Source organism: Protomyctophum bolini (assembly GCF_963924005.1).
Source record: "Protomyctophum bolini genome assembly, chromosome: 2".
NCBI lineage: Eukaryota > Metazoa > Chordata > Actinopteri > Myctophiformes > Myctophidae > Protomyctophum > Protomyctophum bolini.
Window position 1 is genome coordinate 26,968,726 of NC_137863.1, and position 23,208 is coordinate 26,991,933.

At 44.6% G+C, this 23,208-nt stretch overlaps 2 protein-coding genes across 2 annotated transcripts in view; both read right to left on the reverse strand.

Annotated features, from left to right (window-relative positions):
• The window catches only part of ripor3 (RIPOR family member 3), a 50,502-nt gene that overhangs the window by 26,128 nt on the left and 1,166 nt on the right, over positions 1–23,208 (reverse strand). The window contains exons 2-3 of the mRNA XM_080793044.1: positions 5,319–5,417; positions 1,044–1,199 (exon numbers count right to left, since the gene is read on the reverse strand). Of these exons, the coding sequence (XP_080649170.1) occupies positions 1,044–1,199; positions 5,319–5,416 (254 nt within the window). The 5' untranslated portion in view covers position 5,417. The remainder of the gene's footprint in view (positions 1–1,043; positions 1,200–5,318; positions 5,418–23,208) is intronic.
• On the reverse strand, positions 2,768–3,436 carry LOC308325813 (exosome complex component CSL4-like; the record flags this gene model as incomplete). Its single annotated transcript, XM_080778510.1, has 1 exon — positions 2,768–3,436. The coding sequence occupies one exon, from the start codon at positions 3,434–3,436 to the stop codon at positions 2,768–2,770; it is 669 nt and encodes a 222-aa protein (XP_080634636.1).

Here is a 23,208-nt window from a genome sequence, read left to right on the forward strand (position 1 = left end):
CCATACTATAGAATCCATCCCTATAGTAGTATCCATACTATAGAATCCGTCCCTATAGTAGTATCCATACTATAGAATCCGTCCCTATAGTAGTATCCATACTATAGAATCCGTCCCTATAGTAGTATCCATACTATAGAATCCGTCCCTATAGTAGTATCCATACTATAGAATCCATCCCTATAGTAGTATCCATACTATAGTAGTATCCATACTATAGAATCCATCCCTATAGTAGTATCCATACTATAGAATCCGTCCCTATAGTAGTATCCATACTATAGAATCCGTCCCTATAGTAGTATCCATACTATAGAATCCGTCCCTATAGTAGTATCCATACTATACTATAGAATCCATCCCTATAGTAGTATCCATACTATACTATAGAATCCATCCCTATAGTAGTATCCATACTATACTATAGAATCCATCCCTATAGTAGTATCCATACTATAGAATCCGTCCTATAGTAGTATCCATATAGAATCCGTCCCTATAGTAGTAACCATACTATAGAATCCGTCCCTATAGTAGTATCCATACTATAGAATCCGTCCCTATAGTAGTATCCATACTATAGAATCCGTCCCTATAGTAGTATCCATACTATAGAATCCATCCCTATAGTAGTATCCATACTATAGAATCCGTCCCTATAGTAGTATCCATACTATAGAATCCATCCCTATAGTAGTATCCATACTATAGAATCCGTCCCTATAGTAGTATCCATACTATAGAATCCGTCCCTATAGTAGTATCCATACTATAGAATCCGTCCCTATAGTAGTATCCATACTATAGAATCCGTCCCTATAGTAGTATCCATACTATAGAATCCATCCCTATAGTAGTATCCATACTATAGAATCCGTCCCTATAGTAGTATCCATACTATAGAATCCGTCCCTATAGTAGTATCCATACTATAGAATCCGTCCCTATAGTAGTAACCATACTATAGAATCCGTCCCTATAGTAGTATCCATACTATAATATACAGTACATACTTGAGTCCGTCCCTAGTATCCAGTACGTACTTGAGTCCTTTACGCAGAGCCTGGAAGATTCTATCCACCTGCTGCGGCTGCTGAGGGCTGAGAGCTCCTCCCACTCTGCTGGGAGACAGGTGCACCCTGGGATATTTAGCACTGAACTGGGCCTTGGACCGCAGGGAGTGACGCAGAGAGGAGGGTCTGGGGAGTGACACAAAGACAGAGGAAAGGAGTGATGAGTGAGTGGAGAGTGACACAGACAGAGGAAAGGACTGGTAGAGTGAGTGGAGAGTGACAGTCAGAGGAAAGGACTGATAGAGTGAGTGGAGAGTGACAGTCAGAGGAAAGGACTGATAGAGTGAGTGGAGAGTGACACAGACAGAGGAAAGGACTGGTAGAGTGATAGTGCTCCTGAACAGCACTGCCACCCAAGTGTGGAATTATCTGACACCATCCCTCAAAATATGTGGTTCACTGGCTTAATTAAAAACAGGCCTGAAAATACACCTTTCAGGAGGCCAAAATGTGTGAGGTAATTATTCACTTCTCCCTTATATAGACAGATTATATAGACAGATGGTCACCCCTCCCCCCTTTTTCCCTACTCTTTATGTACATACGGTATATTGAATCTTGTTGTTATTTTTTGTTTTGTGAATTGAATACATATAGGACCTGAATGGAAACGAGACCACAAGGACGTTCTTGTGTTATCCTTTTAGACCAAGTGCTGTCTAATAAAGTATTCAATCAATCAGTGGAGAATGACACAAAGACAGAGGAAAGAAGTGATAGAGTGAGTGGAGAGTGATATAAAGACAGAAGAAAGAAGTGATAGTGAGTGATATAAAGACAGAGGAAAGAAGTGATAGAGTGAGTGGAGAGTGATATAAAGACAGAAGAAAGAAGTGATAGTGAGTGATATAAAGACAGAGGAAAGAAGTGATAGAGTGAGTGGAGAGTGATATAAAGACAGAAGAAAGAAGTGATAGTGAGTGATATAAAGACAGAGGAAAGAAGTGATAGAGTGAGTGGAGAGTGATATAAAGACAGAAGAAAGAAGTGATAGTGAGTGATATAAAGACAGAGGAAAGAAGTGATAGAGTGAGTGGAGAGTGATATAAAGACAGAAGAAAGAAGTGATAGAGTGAGTGGAGAGTGATATAAAGACAGAATAAAGAAGTGATAGTGAGTGGAGAGTGATATAAAGACAGAAGAAAGAAGTGATAGTGAGTGGAATGGTTCCGACATTTCTACCATGTTTATCAAACCAACCACATGGACCTTGTTGACAAAACATGTTCGTCGTCTCGATGACATATAGCCCGCCGCCCCCCAGCATTTAGTCTTGCTGCCCATTGCACAAATATGCCTAGTCTAAACATTCAAACATCCTTTAGACTTATTATTCCTTTAAAAAAGGTTAACTGAGCCTTGTCATATAATGACTTGATCTATTCTTATGTAGTTAACCTACTTGCATTGCTTATTCTAATCCACCAAATATTTCACCTGAAAAAAGCAAACTTAATGTTCTGCAGTGTTAATAATTTTCCCTGTAGTATAGTTGCAAAATTCACAAATATTTCAAGTACTGGTATACCCAGAGACAATTTTACAAGAGCAGCAAGTATTAGTGTCTGGCATGAATATAGCTCTTAACATTTATGCTGAGGCTAAGGGGGTTTGCCTTTTTAACAAGGTATTACATCAGGATGTTGCTATAGCTCTTTGCAAATGGCCCATGCATTAAGAACTGTATAGCCTGGTTAAGGATAGGATGTTCTGTGTGTTTTCCGTGTGGAAGAGAGTTGCACCTCCCAGACTGCCTGCTGTGGAGACTTCCTCATGCCTGCAGGTATATACTCTGGCTGTACCCGTGCTACCTTGCGATACTCTTTGGCATGTGTTCGTGGGCACTGCATCTCACACCAGCTGATAGGAACCATCTGGGCGCCTGCTTCACCGTGGGCAATGACCACTCCCAGCTCGTTCTCCGCTGTAGTCAACAGGTAGTTCGACTGCACATCCCCCAAAGATATCACCTTAGCCAGCACGATGTCCCCCGGTCTAAAGCTTTTGTATGTTTCAACCTTGTCTTTCTCTGTGGCCCGTACATCCTCTTTCCTGATGGTGCCTCTGAAGGGGTCCTTCATTGACGTGGAGCCTACATAAAGGATCTGAACCTTGGCCAGCCTGGGGTTAATGCTGGTCACCTTACAGGTGACTATTGCTCCAACATGTGGCAGTGGTTGTGTTTCTGTTTCCCTCACCACCGAGATCACTGGTAACTCCTCTCCTTTGTTCTTCCTCAGGACGTATCCCGCTAGTGACGAGTGGATGTAGCCGTGTCGAAGGTACACGCCTGTGCCAGGCACACAGTCCTTTGTGCTGCACAGCTTATCACCGGGAACGCACAGCTCATCACCGGGAGACATGATTGCAAGAGGACGGAGATGTTGTATGACTGTGTCCCTCCCTCCCTTTTATACAGTATGGAGTTCCCTGATGTCATCAGTATATATGCCCATATATGAGCGTGACGGCAGTGTTGATTTCGTCCACTAAGAACTATGACCAAATATGTTTGTCGACTACCTTTTGAGGGGCGCCAGCCAGCCATGTCATGTGGCAGCCAAGTCTATGGACTTTTTAATGTTTTCTGTGTAAAATGAGGCATTAAGATGACATCAAGGCCTGCCAAAATACAGCTTAAACAGCTACAACTGTAGCTGTTTAGTCGATTAAAAATCACACCCATGTGAAGTGAGGGGAGCTAATATATTAAAGTCTAACTTATGTTAATTAGGTGATGTAATGGTGATGTAAAACAAACGGTGCAAACACAAACATTAAATGCCAATAACAATAAAGAGACAAAATGACGTAATGAGTCAAATCTGCGGTTCTGGACAACCGGCTATCTGGGCACTCGGATCGTCAGCGATGCACTGTGTCTGAAGTTGGTCTTTCGGACAGTTCTCAAGATACGTGATCTAGGAGGGGAAAGGAACTGGTTGGAATAACGTGTTCCTTCCACGCGCTACGTCCAACCAGGGAAACTCCCCCCTGTCAGGTGTGAAGGACACTCAGGCATGAAGGAAGCATGAGTTCAAGTCCGTTGCTCTCCCCTTGTCCCCCATATATGGGGACTAGGTTGGTGGAGGGTGTGTAGAGCCCAGGATCACATTAGATGATTGACACAGGGGTGAAAAATGGGTTACAAAATCGTGGGATAAAAAATATATTAAAATAAAAAACATACGTGATCTACAGACGCACACTTACGCGTGGACGGATGGAGATTTTGCATTATGTTTCCTTTAGGAGGTACAATGTGTGCGTGGCTTTTTTAACGATTTAGCCACTACAATTAAAGCTTTTTTATTTATTGCCTTGACTTTGTCTTTGATTCAGAGTCTGGACTACTTTTCTGTTTACACTGCTGTTACATATTTGCAACATTTTGGTTTGTCATTCCTGTGGGACGTGTGTGTGTGTGTGTGTGTGTGTGTGTGTGTGTGTGTGTGTGTGTGTGTGTGTGTGTGTGTGTGTGTGTGTGTGTGTGTGTGTGTGTGTGTGTGTGTGTGTGTGTGTGTGCGTGCGTGCGTGTGTGTACGTTGGGGAGGTGCAGGCTTATAATTAGGAAAAGATTTAGGTTAGTGTTAGAATGACACATTTAGAAGTTAAGTTTAAAGGACTAGTGATGAGAACATTAAAGGTTAGGAGTTATAGGGTTTGACTATGGATGATTTACTATTAATTGCACAGCAGTAACCCACAGGTTACAGGTCGACACGCGTGTGCGTGTGTGAGACCTGTGTGTGTGTGTGTGTGTGTGTGTGTGTGTGTGTGTGTGGTCATGTTTAAGTGGTGGTTTTGAGCTGTTCTATGTCACCATGAAAGCAGTGCAGTGAAGCACATGGTCAACACATGGGCACACTGACAGCACGCACACAGACACACACGGCTCAGGCGGTGTGTGTGCGTGCGTGCGTGTGTGCTTGCGTGCGTGCGTGCGTGCGTTGGTGGTGCACACAGGAAGTGCATTCCTATGCTTGCTCCTAACATTTTCAACATGACATTTTGTTCCTCTGTGCAGACCCATGGGGATGGACAGACAGACAGACGGACGGATGGACGGACAGACAGACAGACAGACAAATAATTGTACTCTTCACGTTACATGTATCAGTTGTATTGTGGTGTGTGTTGTGGTGCGGAATGTGTGAGTTAACATCATCTATGTCTGTGTTACAATAAGTGGTGTGTGGCGAATCAGTGGTGTTCACTGATTGGCTGACTCAGGCTGTCACTCACCGCCGTCGACCACTCAGAGAGCTGAACCCGGTGAAAGACCGGCTCCTCTGGACCAAGCCCTCTTCTGAGGGCGAGTCGAAGCTCAACTTCACTGACATCCTGGAGAGAGAGAGAGAGAGAGAGAGAGAGAGAGAGAGAGAGAGAGAGAGAGAGAGAGAGAGAGAGAGAGAGAGAGAGAGAGATTTTCATCCACGGCACCCCTGAATTGGCTTATTGCTTATAGCACCTTACATTTATGTCATAATGGTAAATAAATATATACATCTTTCCCCCATAGATGTCACGAGGAAAAGGGATCCATTACAAACCTTAACCACTTGAACCCCAGCATCCCTATTCTGGGGGGACACTCATCCCTATTCTGGGGGGACACTCATCCCTATTCTTGGGGGAACACTCATCCCTATTCTGGGGGAACACTCATCCCTATTCTGGGGGGGAACACTCATCCCTATTCTGGGGGGACACTCATCCCTATTCTGGGGGGACACTCATCCCTATTCTGGGGGAACACTCATCCCTATTCTGGGGGGGACACTCATCCCTATTCTGGGGGAACACTCATCCCTATTCTGGGGGGACACTCATCCCTATTCTGGGGGAACACTCACCAAAATTGTAGATCTGCTAAATCTGCTATTTATTTGATATGCATTAATCTACGGACCCCCCATTTAATATCATTTCTATCTCTGGGACCCGCAATTTATATTGTAAAATCAATGTTAATTTAACTCTGAGAGTGTTCCATTTGTACACTCTCAGGTCTATTTGGTTCCAAACTATCATTTAGCTGGGGAACCCCTGGAACTCCCACAAGGACCCCTAGGGGCCCCGTCCCCACTTTTGGAACCACTGATCTAGGTCACAGTAACATGTGTTTATTGTACAGATATCTGTAGACGGTGCATGGATAAATGTAGGCTATGTATATGCAATCTGATTGTTGAAGTAGCCATTTTATCTAGCTTATCTCGAGCTTAAAAATCTTAAAACGAGCATGATGGAACACCTAATCCAAACCTAAAAATCAGCGGCACTGTTCTCCCTGCAGAGCGGAGTCGACTGGTTTGCAATGCTATAGCGAGTTTCTTGGAACATTTTTGGTATATTGGCTATCTGTCATTAAACTAATGTTTAGCGAATATCTTAGTTTTTATTAAATTGAGTCAACGTGGTTATATTTGAAGGGTATGTTGTATAATGTCAACATTACACTCCGCTGCGTCCGGAACTCTGCTATCGGCTCCTTCCTGCAGCAACGCATGCGTGCCATTAATGACGGTAAAGCACACCCTCTCGTGTACTCTCGTGTGCTTAAAGGGACACTTCACCCTTTTTGCAAAAAAAAAAACATGTTAATGACGTTTAGAAGATTTAGAACACTTTCCCGGGGTCTGTGTGTGTAATATTTTAGATTTTTAGCAGTGTCCATGCATGGTCTCATTTGTTTCCTGGACTACATGTTGTCTCAATAATACAGCACTCCCCTAACCACAAGGAGGAGCAGTGCACCAAAGCATTATGGGAATTGTAGTCAAAGAAGTGAGACCAGTGTCTGTGACATCATGGACACTGCTGAAATCTAAAATATCTAAAACCTCATATTACACACATAAAGACCCCAGGAAAGTGTTATAAATCTTCATTAACATATTAACTTTTTTGCAGTTATACAATTGTAAGATTTAGTCAATATCAGTATAAATGTTCTTCAAGGTGTGGTCTCTGCAGCATCTCATCTCAACACAATGTACTGTGTATCCACGCACGTGCACGCACACACGCACACACGCACACACACGCACGCACGCACGCACGCACGCACGCACACACAGCGTATGCACAAAGAATTATTTTGGAAAAACATGGGAAAACAATGATATTACATTTACAAACAGGAAACCAGGAACCAGAATCTCTGGGACCAATTAAAACACAGCACACAATGGCTGTGTGTGTGTGCGTGCGTGCGTGCGTGCGTGCGTGCGTGCGTGCGTGCGTGCGTGCGTGCGTGCGTGCGTGCGTGCGTGCGTGCGTGCGTGCGTGCGTGCATGCGTGCGTCCGTGCGTCCGTGCGTGTGTTTCATGTGGTGTGGGATACTTTGGTCTTTGTTTACATCGACTCCACAATGAAAGCGCTTTAAACATCATTATTTGTACATTTGTGCATTTCTCAAGATCCAGACAGATGTTACAGATGTTAACCAGTACCTTCAGATGTTACAGTTGTTATTAAACCAGTACCTTCAGATGTTACAGATGTTAACCAGTACCTTCAGATGTTACAGTTGTTAACCAGTACCTTCAGATGTTACAGATGTTAACCAGTACCTTCAGATGTTACAGATGTTAACCAGTACCTTCAGATGTTACAGATGTTAACCAGTACCTTCAGATGTTACAGATGTTAACCAGTACCTTCAGATGTTACAGATGTTAACCAGTACCTTCAGATGTTACAGATGTTAACAGTACCTTCAGATGTTACATATGTTAACCAGTACCTTCAGATGTTATAGTTGTTATTAAACCAGTACCTTCAGATGTTACAGATGTTAACCAGTACCTTCAGATGTTACAGATGTTAACCAGTACCTTCAGATGTTACAGATGTTAACAGTACGTTCAGATGTTACAGATGTTAACCAGTACCTTCAGATGTTACAGTTGTTATTAAACCAGTACCTTCAATTCAGTGGTGGAAAAAACGTCTCTAAACACTCATTATGTTCAAATTCAAAAGCATCAAAAGCGACACTTTTTGAGATTGCGATCTGCTTTTGGACAAATGCACGCACTTGAGCATGCACACGCACACATGCATGCACTCACGCCCGCACACACGCATGCACACACGCACGCACACAGTACTCACACACACATGTAGACACATGCACATGCACATGCACATGCACATGCGCATGCACATGCACATGCACATGCACATGCACATGCACATGCACATGCACATGCACATGCACATGCACATGCACATGCGCACGCAAACACACACATACACACACACACACACACACACACACATATACACAGATCAAAGTTGATCTATTGATTGGGGGTTCTGTTTTGGTGACAGAGCGGAATGTCTGCGTCCACAAACATCTGGCTGTTGGCATGACAACCAGACACACAGTCACGCACGCGCACACGCACACGCACACGCACACACACGCAGGCTATATAACCTACTCTATCCTTCCGACCCACAGGTTCTCAACCTGTGAGCCGGGGGCCCACTGAGTGCCAGAACAGAGGGTGTTTAGAGAGACAGACAGTATGTTTACTCAGAATGGGAAACAGTTTCATTGCTGTCTCATACAACCTCAAACCTTCAACATTCATTCATAATGAACATCATTTCATAATTGAGAGAGTGAATTATTCACAATGTCAACATGCATGTAGTTTCATAGAGAAGAGAAGAGAAGAGAAGAGAAGAGAAGAGAAGAGAAGAGAAGAGAAGAGAAGAGAAGAGAAGAGAAGAGAAGAATACAAAACTCTGATGCTGGCATTCAAAGCAACCAAAGGCATGGCCAGGTGGAGCGAGATCAATTCGTGGCGGCGACGACTCGCCACGACCTATTTTTTTACGCCATGACGTATTCTTCATTATCCGCCGTGGCGAGTACAGAATCCGCCATGGCGAGTACAGAATCCGCCATGGCAGCGACTCGCCACGACCTATTTTTTTACGCCATGACGTATTCTTCATTATCCGCCGTGGCGAGTACAGAATCCGCCATTGTTTATTTTTTTTTGCGTGCCGTGGTGCAGGTTTTATTGTCCTACTAGTACTATTCTCGGAATTATTTCATCCTCTTGTAGCGTAACGGTTAGCGCTCTCGCCCCTATAGTCAAGGCACTGTGCCGGGCCAGGTTCGATTCTTGCAAAAAACAAACTTTTTTTTTTTTAAAGTTATTTTTTTACCCGTACATACAGTGTGTGTGCGTGCGTGCGTATACAGTGTGCGTGCGTGTATGCGTGCGTGCGTATACAGTGTGTGTGCGTGCGTGCTTCATCGTATTTATTATTATTATTATTATTATTAATATGCAGGTAATAATAATAAATACGATGAAGCACGCACGCACGCACGCACGCACACACACACACACTGTATACGCACGCATACACGCACGCACACTGTATACGCACGCACGCACACACACTGTATATGCGTGCGTGCGTGCTTCATCGTATTTATTATTATTACCTGCATATTAATAATAATAATAATAATAATAATAAATACGATGAAGCACGCACGCACACACACACACACACACACACACACTGTATACGCACGCACGCATACACGCACGCACACTGTATACGCACGCACGCACACACACTGTATGTACGGGTAAAAAAATAACTTTAAAAAAAAAAAGTTTGTTTTTTGCCAGAATCGAACCTGGCCCGGCACAGTGCCTTGACTATAGGGGCGAGAGCGCTAACCGTTACGCTACAAGAGGATGAAATAATTCCGAGAATAGTACTAGTAGGACAATAAAACCTGCACCACGGCACGCAAAAAAAAAATAAACAATGGCGGATTCTGTACTCGCCACGGCGGATAATGAAGAATACGTCATGGCGTAAAAAAATAGGTCGTGGCGAGTCGCTGCCATGGCGGATTCTGTACTCGCCATGGCGGATTCTGTACTCGCCACGGCGGATAATGAAGAATACGTCATGGCGTAAAAAAATAGGTCGTGGCGAGTCGTCGCCGCCACGAATTGATCTCGCTGTCTCTCGGCATGGCTCCCCCATATCTCACAAGTATGATCGTACCCTACGAACCCCCCGCACACTCAGACCTGCCAACACATGGAAGCTGGAGGTACCTTCACTAAAAACGCCGGAACAACGCTCCACACGTCCCAAACTCTTCTTCCTTCTGGCTCCAAAACTATGGAATGCACTTCCCATCACAGTCAGAACTGTAGCCTCACTCCCAATCTTCCGCCGTAGTCTGAAAACCCACCTCTTCAGACTCCACCATGGCCCGTAGCACTTGCCCTAGCCTAGCCCCTTAGATAGCATTTTATGTCGACTTAGATAGTATTTTAGACAGACTTATAGCTCGTTACGTAGACAGCACTAGAATTGCATTTTATAGTCATAGCACTTTATAGTACACATGTATATTGTATAATATAATATAGTATAGTATGTATAGTTGCATACTCCACTATTACGTTCTTAGTTTATACACGATTCATAATAACTACTTTTTATATATGTGATGTATAACATGCTTTTGTTTTTGCTTAAATGTAAGTCGCTCTGGATCAAGAGCGTCTGCTAAATGCCTAAATTGTAAGAAGAGAAGAGAAGAGAAGAGAAGAGAAGAGAAGAGAAGAGAAGAGAAGAGAAGAGAGATAATATTTTCCCGGAATCCTTCTTAGCTAATCGAATGTAGCTGCTGGCCAATCATCACTCATGGCTTAGAGCCAGAAGAGAGATGATTGGTTAATCAGAGCATGCAGGGTCAAAGGTCACAGATGACTAATGTCCCCAAATGTGAAGAACTATTCTATCTCTCTCTCTCTCTCTCTCTCTCTCTCTCTCTCTCTCTCTCTCTCTCTCTCTCTCTCTCTCTCTCTCTCTCTCTCTCTCTCTCTCTCTCACAAAATACTTAAATTAAACTATAAATTACTGTTATGGATTTTAAACGGTCTGAAAAGGTAATTTGTAAGGAACACTGTTAGATTGTTGAAATGAAGGGATGTGTGTGTGTGTGTGTGTGTGTGTGTGTGTGTGTGTAAATCCCTCAGGGCAAACAGTTTTCATAATAACCATTTCTCTCTCCCTCTCTCTCCCTCCCCCCCCTCTCTCTCTCTCTCTCTCCCTCCCCCCCCTCTCTCTCTCTCTCTCTCTCTCTCTCCCTCTCTCTCTCGGGTAGTGTTTTCAGTAGCTCAGGTTGTGAATTATTAGTGATTAGTGTATGATTAAGCGAACATGGTACAGTATGTCTGGCGACTGCGTGGTGTAATATCAACAATGAGAGCTGGGTATAGTTCACCGTGTTACAGCTAGCTATAAACAATAGACGACATTGTATGTTGTCTATAATTCGTGAGAAGACTGAAAGCATTGAACCAACTGCTTTACAGCTGACTGCATGCACACAGCAGACAGCAGACCCCATACTTCAAAACTCTGACATGTCGTAAAAAGCCCAACACACACTCTATTCTACAGCTTATAGTAGTAGCAGTGCTACTCCACTTTCCGGCCCGCAAAGGAACTTTCATTGGCCCTCAATCAGTCAATTTAAAACAATACACATGTATTTGTGCCTAACGTCAGGGCCAACGGGCTTTCGTTTGATGTTTTTCTGGCTGTTGTTCGTACACAGTTGAAGGGCCTTTATGTGAAAAACATTTAAAGAGAACTTGAATGATAAAAAAACATCTGGAGACAACACTAGCACAAATTGTATAGTCTATACACTCTACACAAATACAGTGGCCGAGCGTCTCGTGCAGCCATGCCAGATGCACCGCGATGGATTCAAACCCCTATACTCTGTGGTAGTGAGCAGGTAGGCCTACTTTACCCTGTATCACTCCAATTATATGTAATATAGTTACTTTGTATAAGAGAGAGAGAGAGAGAGAGAGAGAGAGAGAGAGAGAGAGAGAGAGAAAGAAAGAAAGAAGGGGGGAGAGGTGAGTTCTGGGTTTACAATCAAACCATTTCTCTCCAGTTGGACAGTTGTCAGTACACGCACACACACATGCACATGCACATGCACATTCATAACAACACAGTCACAGAAAAGAAAGACAAAGACAGAACTGTGGTTTCTCATCTGAAAGCTGTTAGTTTGTCTTTTTCTACACAAACAACTCTCGCACATGCGTGCGTGCACACACACACACGCGGACACACGCACGCACGTCGCACGCACACACAGGCAGGATGTTGTCCTGAGGTGTTGTTGACATAAAGTACTGATGACTTCAACATACAGTACAACGTCTGTCTGTCTGTCTGTCTGTCTGTCTGTCTGTCTGTCTGTCTGTCTGTCTGTCTGTCTGTCTGTCTGTCTGTCTGTCTGTCTTGTCTGTCTGTCTGTCTGTCTGTCTGTCCAGAGTGTAATGGGAACCCATTCAGTAAAGGGAATTGAGAGATTCTCCAGAGTGGAACTTGACAGATAAAGCACAGTGACATTATAATGCCAGAGGGGGCGGTGTAGGCTACAGTACAGTATGTCAACCTCCGGTCCCACATGGGTCACATGGTGAGTAGTGTGAAAGAGCCCTGTGCTTTTTCTGGGGATAGAGGGTTGGTTCAAACTGACGCCGACTTCCTATTGGTTCACCAAGTGCCCGCCTCCCCACCCCCCACCCCCCGCGGTAATAGGGTACAGCAGTCCACTCCGGCAACCGGACATGGATCAGTGCTCGATACGACGATACATAAACCTGCTTGCCGTCGCAGCCCTTTGTACTATATACGGCAGAACCTACACTTAGTGTCTATAACGCCATGTCATAACCATGTTTATTGAAATTATAGCTGTCATACGTTTACACTGATTGCTCCATCACCTCTCTTATGTTGTGTAATGTGTTGGCATTCTCTGAATGAAGAAAGAACACTAATACCATATTATGTCACATTAGAATAACACAGATTGTTCCAGCACCCTCCTCTTTCCACTGCTGATCATGTCCAGTGCATGTAAGAATTAAGCAATATCGGCAAGTTAGCTGACGCGCAACGGGGTGTTTAAAAGAAAAGTGTTTATGTTTCACACACGCTGCATAGACGCGTCACCATGGGAACCAATGTCGCCGTCGCTTTTGACAGCTACGGTGATGGCGTCATAGCCGCCGTACTTCCGCCTAGCGGAGCCGCCCTGAAAACCGTCGTTGCTTAAAGTCCAGCAGCACAAACCATTTTCAGATGGGGGCCTGCGGCCAAATACTGTGCATGCATATCATGGTGGGGGGTTTGCGTATGATTTAGAAGGCATTTGTAGAATGGGCCTCAGGTAAAGTGATGTATAAGCGCTTCTACTTGGAGGCCCACTGTGCAACGACGTGGTGCATGATGCCATGCATGGAGCTGGGGATAGAGATTCACTTAGCAGATGGAAGAGGAGGATTCACTTAGCAGATGGACCTCCTCCACAGGGTCCCATTATACTGAGGCTGGAAGACCAAGAGCAAGCCACTGTTTGGAAGCTACTCAAGGATTTATGTCCAATAACATCCTTAGATAAAAGACTGACTGACGCAGACTGTCTGTCTGATTCAATTAAAAGCCCTCCAGCACTAAGGGCTTCCCAAGCATTTCTGGATCAGGGCCAAGTTGAGTTGACCTTCTCTCAAGTCTCCACGGCTTTACTAATGCATGTGTCCAGGTCCGACTTACACTGGCAACCCACCAAAAGAAGTGTCGCTCACCCACTTGAGGCCCCATCTGTGTCTACTGGGCATTTTTGGCAGCCAGGGAACAGCGCCACGCAAGCACATCGCGTGTGCAAGGTGAATGTCCAGTGCAACGGCAATCTGATGGAGGAAAAAAAACATCTTGCCAGGTTTGTTGTACGAGTGTTCTCGCCAAACCTGGCTACAGCGAGACGACGGTCAATGTGTTGTCAAAGAGAACGTGTGCGGAAACCTTTTTTCCCGCCAGGAAAGTCTGTGTGCGGCCAGTGAGAGCGGTTGCATTCATTAACATGGAGCGGAAGAAAAATAGCGTCCATGTCGCCCTGTGGGTTTCAAGCGTTACAGTAACAATGGTTGTTGTATTTTACATAAATGGAAGATGGCAGTCCACTCTGAGAGACAGAGAGCTGAGAGGGAGACAGTCCACTCTGAGAGACAGAGAGCTGAGAGGGAGACAGTCCACTCTGAGAGACAGAGAGCTGAGAGGGAGACAGTCCACTCTGAGAGACAGAGAGCTGAGAGGGAGACAGTCCACTCTGAGAGACAGAGAGCTGAGAGGGAGGCAGTCCACTCTGAGAGACAGAGAGCTGAGAGGGAGACAGTCCACTCTGAGAGACAGAGAGCTGAGAGGGAGACAGTCCACTCTGAGAGACAGAGAGCTGAGAGGGAGACAGTCCACTCTGAGAGACAGAGAGCTGAGAGGGAGACAGTCCACTCTGAGAGACAGAGAGCTGAGAGGGAGACAGTCCACTCTGAGAGACAGAGAGCTGAGAGGGAGACAGTCCACTCTGAGAGACAGAGAGCTGTGAGGGAGGCAGTCCACTCTGAGAGACAGAGAGCTGAGAGGGAGGCAGTCCACTCTGAGAGACAGAGAGCTGAGAGGGAGGCAGTCCACTCTGAGAGACAGAGAGCTGAGAGGGAGACAGTCCACTCTGAGAGACAGAGAGCTGAGAGGGAGACAGTCCACTCTGAGAGACAGAGAGCTGAGAGGGAGACAGTCCACTCTGAGAGACAGAGAGCTGAGAGGGAGGCAGTCCACTCTGAGAGACAGAGCTGAGAGGGAGACAGTCCACTCTGAGAGACAGAGAGCTGTGAGTGTGTGTGTGTGTGTGTGTGTGTGTGTGTGTGTGTGTGTGTGTGTGTGTGTGTGTGTGTGTGTGCAATTGTGCATGTGATATAGTCCATCCCAGTGGGGAGTGAGAGCAGTGAGTTCACTCCAACAGAGAATAACATTTTCCCCATCTATCTATCTCGCATGCACGCGCACGCACACACACACACACACACACACACACACACACACACACACACACACACACACACACACACACCTCTCTACGGAACATTAAGTGTCTTCAGGTTAAAGCATTCTTATAGATGAAGCAGACAGTGTTCTGTTAGCCTGCTGCTGCTTTATCTGCTACACCTACACACCACCATTTAACCATTACACACTATACCCATTATACACCACCCATTAACCATTACACACTACCCATTATACACACACACACACACACCCATTAACCATTACACACACACACAACTCATTATACACCACCATTACACACACAACCCATTATACACCACCCAGTATACAACACCATTACACACACAACCCATTATACACCACCCAGTATACAACACCATTATACACACAACCCATTATACACCACCCAGTATACAACACCATTATACACACCACCCATTATACACCACCCAGTATACAACACCATTATACACACCACCCATTATACACCACCCAGTATACAACACCATTATACACACAACCCATTATACACACAACCCATTATACACACAACCCATTATACACACAACCCATTATACACCACCCAATATACTGTAAGTGAGAAGGTTGAGAACAACTAGACTCCTCCCTGCAGTCAGTCTCCCCAGACTGTACACAGAGGACCATGCACTGCTCTACTGCATGCAGATTGGCAGGGAAAAAAATGCTACTAAATATTTCGAAATGCACAAAACCTGGCCTAGAAATACAGTTGTGTGAATTATAATGTGGCTCATTTAAATTCTCACACTCAGTATTAACTCTCTGTGGATGCACTTGTCAGCCTGATGTCTGAAATATGAAAAGTAAATAAGGTTTGACTGCGTCTAGTTCATACAATGGATCCTAGCTGGATGTTATGACTCCAATTTCCACACTAACTGTAAGTCTCAGAGGACGGGGAGTGTCTGATAAATGTCTCAAATGAAATGGAGACGTGAGTTAAAGTGTATGAGAATCTGTTTTCAACTCTGTTGTCCTTTTTCACACAATTGTCTTTTGTTGGCGAGGTGAAGAACGGCTGCTATTCAAACCATGTACATGCAGATGTACAAAGCTCACAGTGCGGCATGAAGTGTATTGTGCAGTTGCATTGTTGTGTGTTGTAGTGTGTACTCAGGTTGTGTTGTTGGTGTGGGAGCCAAGTGTTCTCCAATCTGCATCAAACACATTACACATGTGCAGCTACAAGGTCACGTGCACAACTGTCTAATCAGTAACACACACACACACACACACACACACACACACACACACACACACACGAGTTGTAAACTCGTATACATTTGTTTAAGCACAGAGAACCCTTTGCACACCGCCCCACCCTTATGCCTAAACCTTTTTTGGGGGAAGGGGGCATTTTTACCATTTTAAAATAGTTCAAATAGCCCATCTACAAGCTCACAACGTGAGGATGTAGATTGGCAATTTGCACTATTTTAAAGTAACACACAAACTGTTTTGATTAGGTGTGCGATCATGCTCGTTTGAAGCACGGGTATAAGGCTATTTCAACTAATCAGATTGCTTCCTCGAAACTACCTGTTGTATAATATTTGTATCTTTACCATCGTTCTGCAAGACGCTGTGTGGAACATCGTTTAACAGGAACTGTAAATTACCAGCTGAGAGTATGATGTATCATGGGACTGTGCACCACTAATGACTTATAAACACTATATATAATTGTATACCCGGAAAACACACTGCTGTCATTTCATTCAGTACTGTGTGTGTGTGTGTGTGTGTGTGTGTGTGTGTGTGTGTGTGTGTGTGTGTGTGTGTGTGCAGTTAGAACGTTAGTGTTTTGTATTCCTGCTCAGTGATGTCATCTCTCTGAGGGGCGAGAGACAGGAAACAGAGAGAGAGAGAAAGAGAGAGAGAGAGAGAGAGAGGTCATGACCCCAGTATACCTCCCCCACTACCAGTAACACCCTCATGAAGCCTAAAACACATCATGTTAACATTAAATATAATTGCTTTCGGGCAGAAAACTTGGATTTACATATGCATTTTATGTTTGTGTCCGGGGTCTTCAACAGGGGGTCCGGGACCCCTAGGGGGTCCTCAGAGTTACTACACGGAGGCTGGCAAATCTTTGTGTGATAGGATTCTTTTCCATTTCAACATGAACCGCTTGAACCCTACAATCTCTATTCTGAGGAGAACTTTAGCCAAAAATAGAAGATCTACGAGCTCACAGCACCTCGCAGAGGTTTGGTGTAGTGGGACAAAAAGAGCAGACCAAAGTGAAAGGGTTATACTTTAGCTATTGAAAAATAGCAGATCTACAAGCTCATAGCGCACCCAGTGCCACGCTACGAGCTTGTAGGTCTGCTATTTTTGAAAAATCGTGAAAATGTAGTGCAAATCTTTGAATATATTCTTTCAGAGCCAACATGTTTAACTCATATCTTTGCTTCTGGGGGGTCCCTGGAACAACATATTTTCAGATGGGGGTCGGCGGCCTATTACAGATAATTCTTGGGGTCCTTGACATGAAAATGTTTGAGAACGACTGACATAGAAACATGGGTGTTATAATCATGATCGCCCATGTCTACATGTGTACTTGAACGTGAGACACAGTGTACTTGATATGTATTGTGTACTGCCTGAACTGTAGCATACTTTATAGTTAGGCTACGAGAGACATCTCGGTGACAGAAAGGTCAGCCTTGCTGCAGTAGGCACGTTATTATAATGAATTATGATATCTTGTTGTCACGTCATTATGATCCAGCACTATATATGTTCTTGTTTGTGTAATAAACTTTGTGAACCTTTAGCGTGAAACTGTCTCGTGTCGCGTTATTGTTCTCCCGGGCCCGCTGCCGCAGTCGCTGTACCGAAGGAATCCTTTAACCGGATTATCACACACCACCCAGACTGCACACACTACCTGTCTGTCAAACCAGACGAGGGTCGAGTACTTAGAGTTTACAACAGTGGGAAATAGAAGACATTTGTAGAATCATCCTCAGGTCTAAATAATGCACATGAACGTGTATCCAACATATTACAAAAACATGAATTTACACAACACCGACTATAGTGCTGTCACACTGACATCTAGGAAAAAGTTTAATCTTAAATATTAAACAATTTGGACATCTGGTAGCATCACACACTACGGGATAATTTTATAAGATTTATATGATTATATTATAAGATTATCATGCAAAAGCAACAAGATTTTAATGGGGAACACTACAGGATTGCAAGCCTACTAAGGTTATGAGGCTTGCCAGAGCAACAGAAACACAGCAGCTCAATGTGCCGGGATCACATGATGCCAAACAACGGAGGAGGTTTAAACTGTGGCGGCAACAGAGAGACACAGCAGGCCTACTAACAAGTCTCAGCTGTCCACTGCACACGTGATTTCGACCGGTCGTCGTGTGTCAAACACCTCTCATTCACTTTGCGTCTTTCTGCTTGTAGACTGGCCTGTCTCTTGGCTGTGTGGGGATCCTGCCATCCTGTACAACTCAAACAGTAGTGATCATTCCAGATCAATACCAAACATGTTTGGAAATGATCGGGACAGCCTCGGATAGTCAGTGAGTAACAACTTCTGATCTTGCCTTGGGTACATACTGTATACAGCTGTTATGTGCTTTGCCAATACAGCCACTTTGATGGACAGTGAAGAGTCTTATTGGTTCATGAGAGCCAGCTAGCTGCTCAGTGGGAAGTGATGAATACTGGATCATATAACTGCACTGTCCAGGGTTCATGTGCAGTTTATGACTTTTGTGTGTAATTCCACTTGCCAACACACACACACACACACACACACACACACACACACACAAACACACACACACACACACACACACACACACACACACACACACGCACACACAGATGCACATTTACACGAAAAGACCTGCTTGTTGTAGTAGTCAAACACGCAGCTACAAACTGACCCCGTCTCCAATGAACTGTTTGTGCACGCAGGAACGCACACGCACATGAGACGCACACACACACACGCACACGCATGACACGCACATGAGACGCACCCACGCACACACGCACGCACGCACACACGCACGCACGCACACACTCCCTGCCTTTCAAAAGCATTGAAACCATACACCAAGGACCCCATGTTGTTAAAGACAACAGACCACAGCCAAGCAGTTCTCTGTAGAGTTGCTTTACAATCAAAGTGATCAATCACCCATCACTTCACCTACGGGGAATCAATGCACTTCTATCTCATCTTACAGCTGCAACACGCCGGAACTAAAGCTGTTTTCCCAGCCCGAAATTGTGAAATAAAATATTTGTTCTAGTCGCTTGAATCGCATCACTTCGGTCGCTGGGTGTTGAGATGGGACAAACGGGTTCATTCGGGTGTTTATGCTGCTGTCAATCACTACTATGAAAACACTCGCACCGAATTCTAAGAACACATTTTTAATTATTTTGAATATAAGAAAGATTTTGCCACTAGAATGTTCTATTTCTGTGGTTTTCAACCTTTCTTATCAAGGTCCAGTAGTTATTCGGCATTTGAGCTACGGATTGACCAGCGCTAGATGAGATTTGGCCACTCAGACCCAAAATGTTGAATATTTTGCTGTCATTGGATAACATTTTGCCAGTTCCATGCTGTACTGATGTTGGCACCATAGGAGAGATAAAGGGCAAATGATCAAAATAACAATTATTCTACATTCTCAAATTGTGTGTAGACGTCTTGTAAATTAGTACAGATGTTTAACCTGAGAGTGTAAAAAGAAACCAAATGCCATTTAGTTTCATGTTACGCTCTCAAGAGTTAAAGATCTACAGTATAAGGGTCCATTTCATTATCAACGTGTGTGTGTGTGTGTGTGTGTGTGTGTGTGTGTGTGTGTGTGTGTGTGTGTGTGTGTGTGTGTGTGTGAAGATGAATTTGAACCCCAGTCTCCCACTCGCCAGACCGACGCACAACCTATCGTGCCTATCGCGCGCGCGCGCGTGCGCGTGTGTGTGTGTGTGTGTGTGTTTCGCTGTGATAGTAGTTTCACCCAGCTGATGGCTACTCAGATTTGTTAAGATGAGTGTTCGGGGGAGGGGGTGTGCCTTGCTCAGGGACACTTCAACACATAAACCAGCAGGTGAACCAGTGACCTTCTGATTACCAGACGGCCTCTCTACCCACTCAGCCTTGTAATTGTGGGGATGCTGTGGATGGTGTGTTAGAATCCACAGCTGAGGAGGAGACGCTGGACTTTATCAAAACAGAGAGCTTTGACAGTCTGAGTAACGTCGCTTTATTCACAGGGCAGCCATCTTGACATTGAGAATAGCAGAGCCTCTCCACAGACTCAACATCACCGCTGCATGGGCGAGTTAGAGTTACTCAGGAAGTGTAATACTGTATTTGTGAGCGTGGGTTGTTGAGTGGGAGGACTGGGGTTCGATCCCAGCACTGATCGCTACAATATGTAACCCTTTGCTTTATACTAGGACATGGAGAAATCCACAGATGCCGATTTGACAGGTTTATTTGTCAACAACAACCTCACTGTTCATTATCTCTCTACTTGGCATTAAGCCACAATGTGACATCCATTATAGTAGCTACCAATGTCCACAATGTCCACATGGTCCAACCCATTAGAAGTGTTACCAGAGGTGGCACAGTGGCGCAGTCGCTAGCATCACAGCTATGTTCTCTCCTCTGCGTCACCAGAGGTGGCACAGTGGCGCAGTCGCTAGCATCACAGCTATGTTCTCTCCTCTGCGTCACCAGAGGTGGCACAGTGGCGCAGTCGCTAGCATCACAGCTATGTTCTCTCCTCTGCGTCACCAGAGGTGGCACAGTGGCGCAGTCGCTAGCATCACAGCTATGTTCTCTCCTCTGCGTCACCAGAGGTGGCACAGTGGCGCAGTCGCTAGCATCACAGCTATGTTCTCTCCTCTGCGTCACCAGAGGTGGCACAGTGGCGCAGTCGGTAGCATCACAGCTATGTTCTCTCCTCTGCGTCACCAGCCCCCTTGTCTCTCAAGGCGGGGGTCGCTGTTTTCCCGAATATTTGACGATGGGATTCTCAGATTGCGAGCCCCCATACCCTAGGTGGGGTTGGCGAAAGGGTTTACATGTTCTCCCTGTGTTCCCTATGGTAAGTAAACTCAAAGGGTTTACATGTTCTCCCTGTGTTCCCTATGGTAAGTAAACTCAAAGGGTTTACATGTTCTCCCTGTGTTCCCTATGGTAAGTAAACTCAAAGGGTTTACATGTTCTCCCTGTGTTCCCTATGGTAAGTAAACTCAAAGGGTTTACATGTTCTCCCTGTGTTCCCTATGGGAAGTAAACTCAAAGGGTTTACATGTTCTCATGTGTTCCCTAGGGTAAGTAAAGGGTTTACATGTTCTCGCTGTGTTCCCTAGGGTAAGTAAAGGGTTTACATGTTCTCCCTGTGTTCCCTAGGGTAAGTAAAGGGTTTACATGTTCTCCCTGTGTTCCCTAGGGTAAGGGTAAAGGGTTTACATGTTCTCCCTGTGTTCCCTAGGGTAAGGGTAAAGGGTTTACATGTTCTCCCTGCGTTCCCTATAGGGTAAGTAAAGGGTTTACATGTTCTCCCTGTGTTCCCTAGGGTAAGTAAAGGGTTTACATGTTCTCCCTGTGTTCCCTATAGGGTAAGTAAAGGGTTTACATGTTCTCGCTGTGTTCCCTAGGGTAGGTAAAGGGTTTACATGTTCTTCCTGTGTTCCCTAGGGTAAGTAAAGGGTTTACATGTTCTCCCTGTGTTCCCTAGGGTAAGGGTAAAGGGTTTACATGTTCTCCCTGTGTTCCCTAGGGTAAGTAAAGGGTTTACATGTTCTCCCTGTGTTCCCTAGGGTAAGGGTAAAGGGTTTACATGTTCTCCCTGTGTTCCCTAGGGTAAGTAAAGGGTTTACATGTTCTTCCTGTGTTCCCTAGGGTAAGGGTAAAGGGTTTACATGTTCTCCCTGTGTTCCCTAGGGTAAGTAATCCTGGTCTGTATATACTGCCTCCCCCTGGTCAGCTGCGCCTGATGAAAGGGAAAGGAACTGGTTGGAATAACGTGTATAACCTCCTGATGGAAGGGAAAGGAACTGGTTGGAATAACGTGTTCCTACGAAGGAAATCCCCCTCTGTCAGGTGATAAGAAGTGGCCTGCTCACTCCTCATGCATTGAAGAAAGCATGAGCTCTCCCCAGGTTGGCAGAGGATTACAGCTGAGGCAATTGGCACGGGGTGAAAAAATGGGTTACAAAATCATGGGATAAAAAAAAATGTTGTGAATAAAAAGTAAAAACATAAAGTGGTACCACTTGTTCCGACAAGTTGTTCCGACACCAATACAAGTATCGGAAAAGCTGCCGATAGCGTCTACAATGCTGGTATCGGGCAGTATCCGATACGATTCATCAAATGATGAGATTGTACTATTTTGAATGTTTTGCTGATCTTGCACCACTGTTGTACACGAAACTGTATAGGCTACAATGTACATTATTAATTCACAAACAATTATTGGAATTTCTAGGTATTCCATGATTCTCAATCTTCTCAAACAATTTAATTTTAATGACCACCATATTGTACAAATGGACCCTTTTTTACACTCTCAGACTCGTAAGAGTCCATTTGGAACCCTCTCAAGGAACCACTGTCCTAGATTGTGTTTGAGGGGTGCTAGCCCCTCCTATATTCAGCTATAGTGTAGATTTTTGTGCTAACACAAACATTAAATTCCCATTGACAATGAAAGGATGATGTACGATGATAAGAGCGCCCCTCAGTTCACATGGGTGTGATTTTTAAATGACAGACTAGCATCGACAACTAACACCAACACTTCCCACAGCCTGAAAAATTCACTGCTAACATGCTTAGATTCCATTGTAGGAAGAGTCACACGCGCACACACACACACACACACACACACACACACACACACACACACACACACACACACACACACACACACACACACACAGAGAATTATTATGAGTTGATATGAGAACTCAAGAAAACTTTAATTGAATCAGTGAAATGAAAGTGGTGGAGCGAGATAAAGGGGAGTGAGAGAGAGAGATTCTGACCTCAGTTGTTATGTTTATGTTTTTTCTGGCAGCTCTACTAACATCCATGTTCATGAGAAAAATATCTTTCTCACACACACAT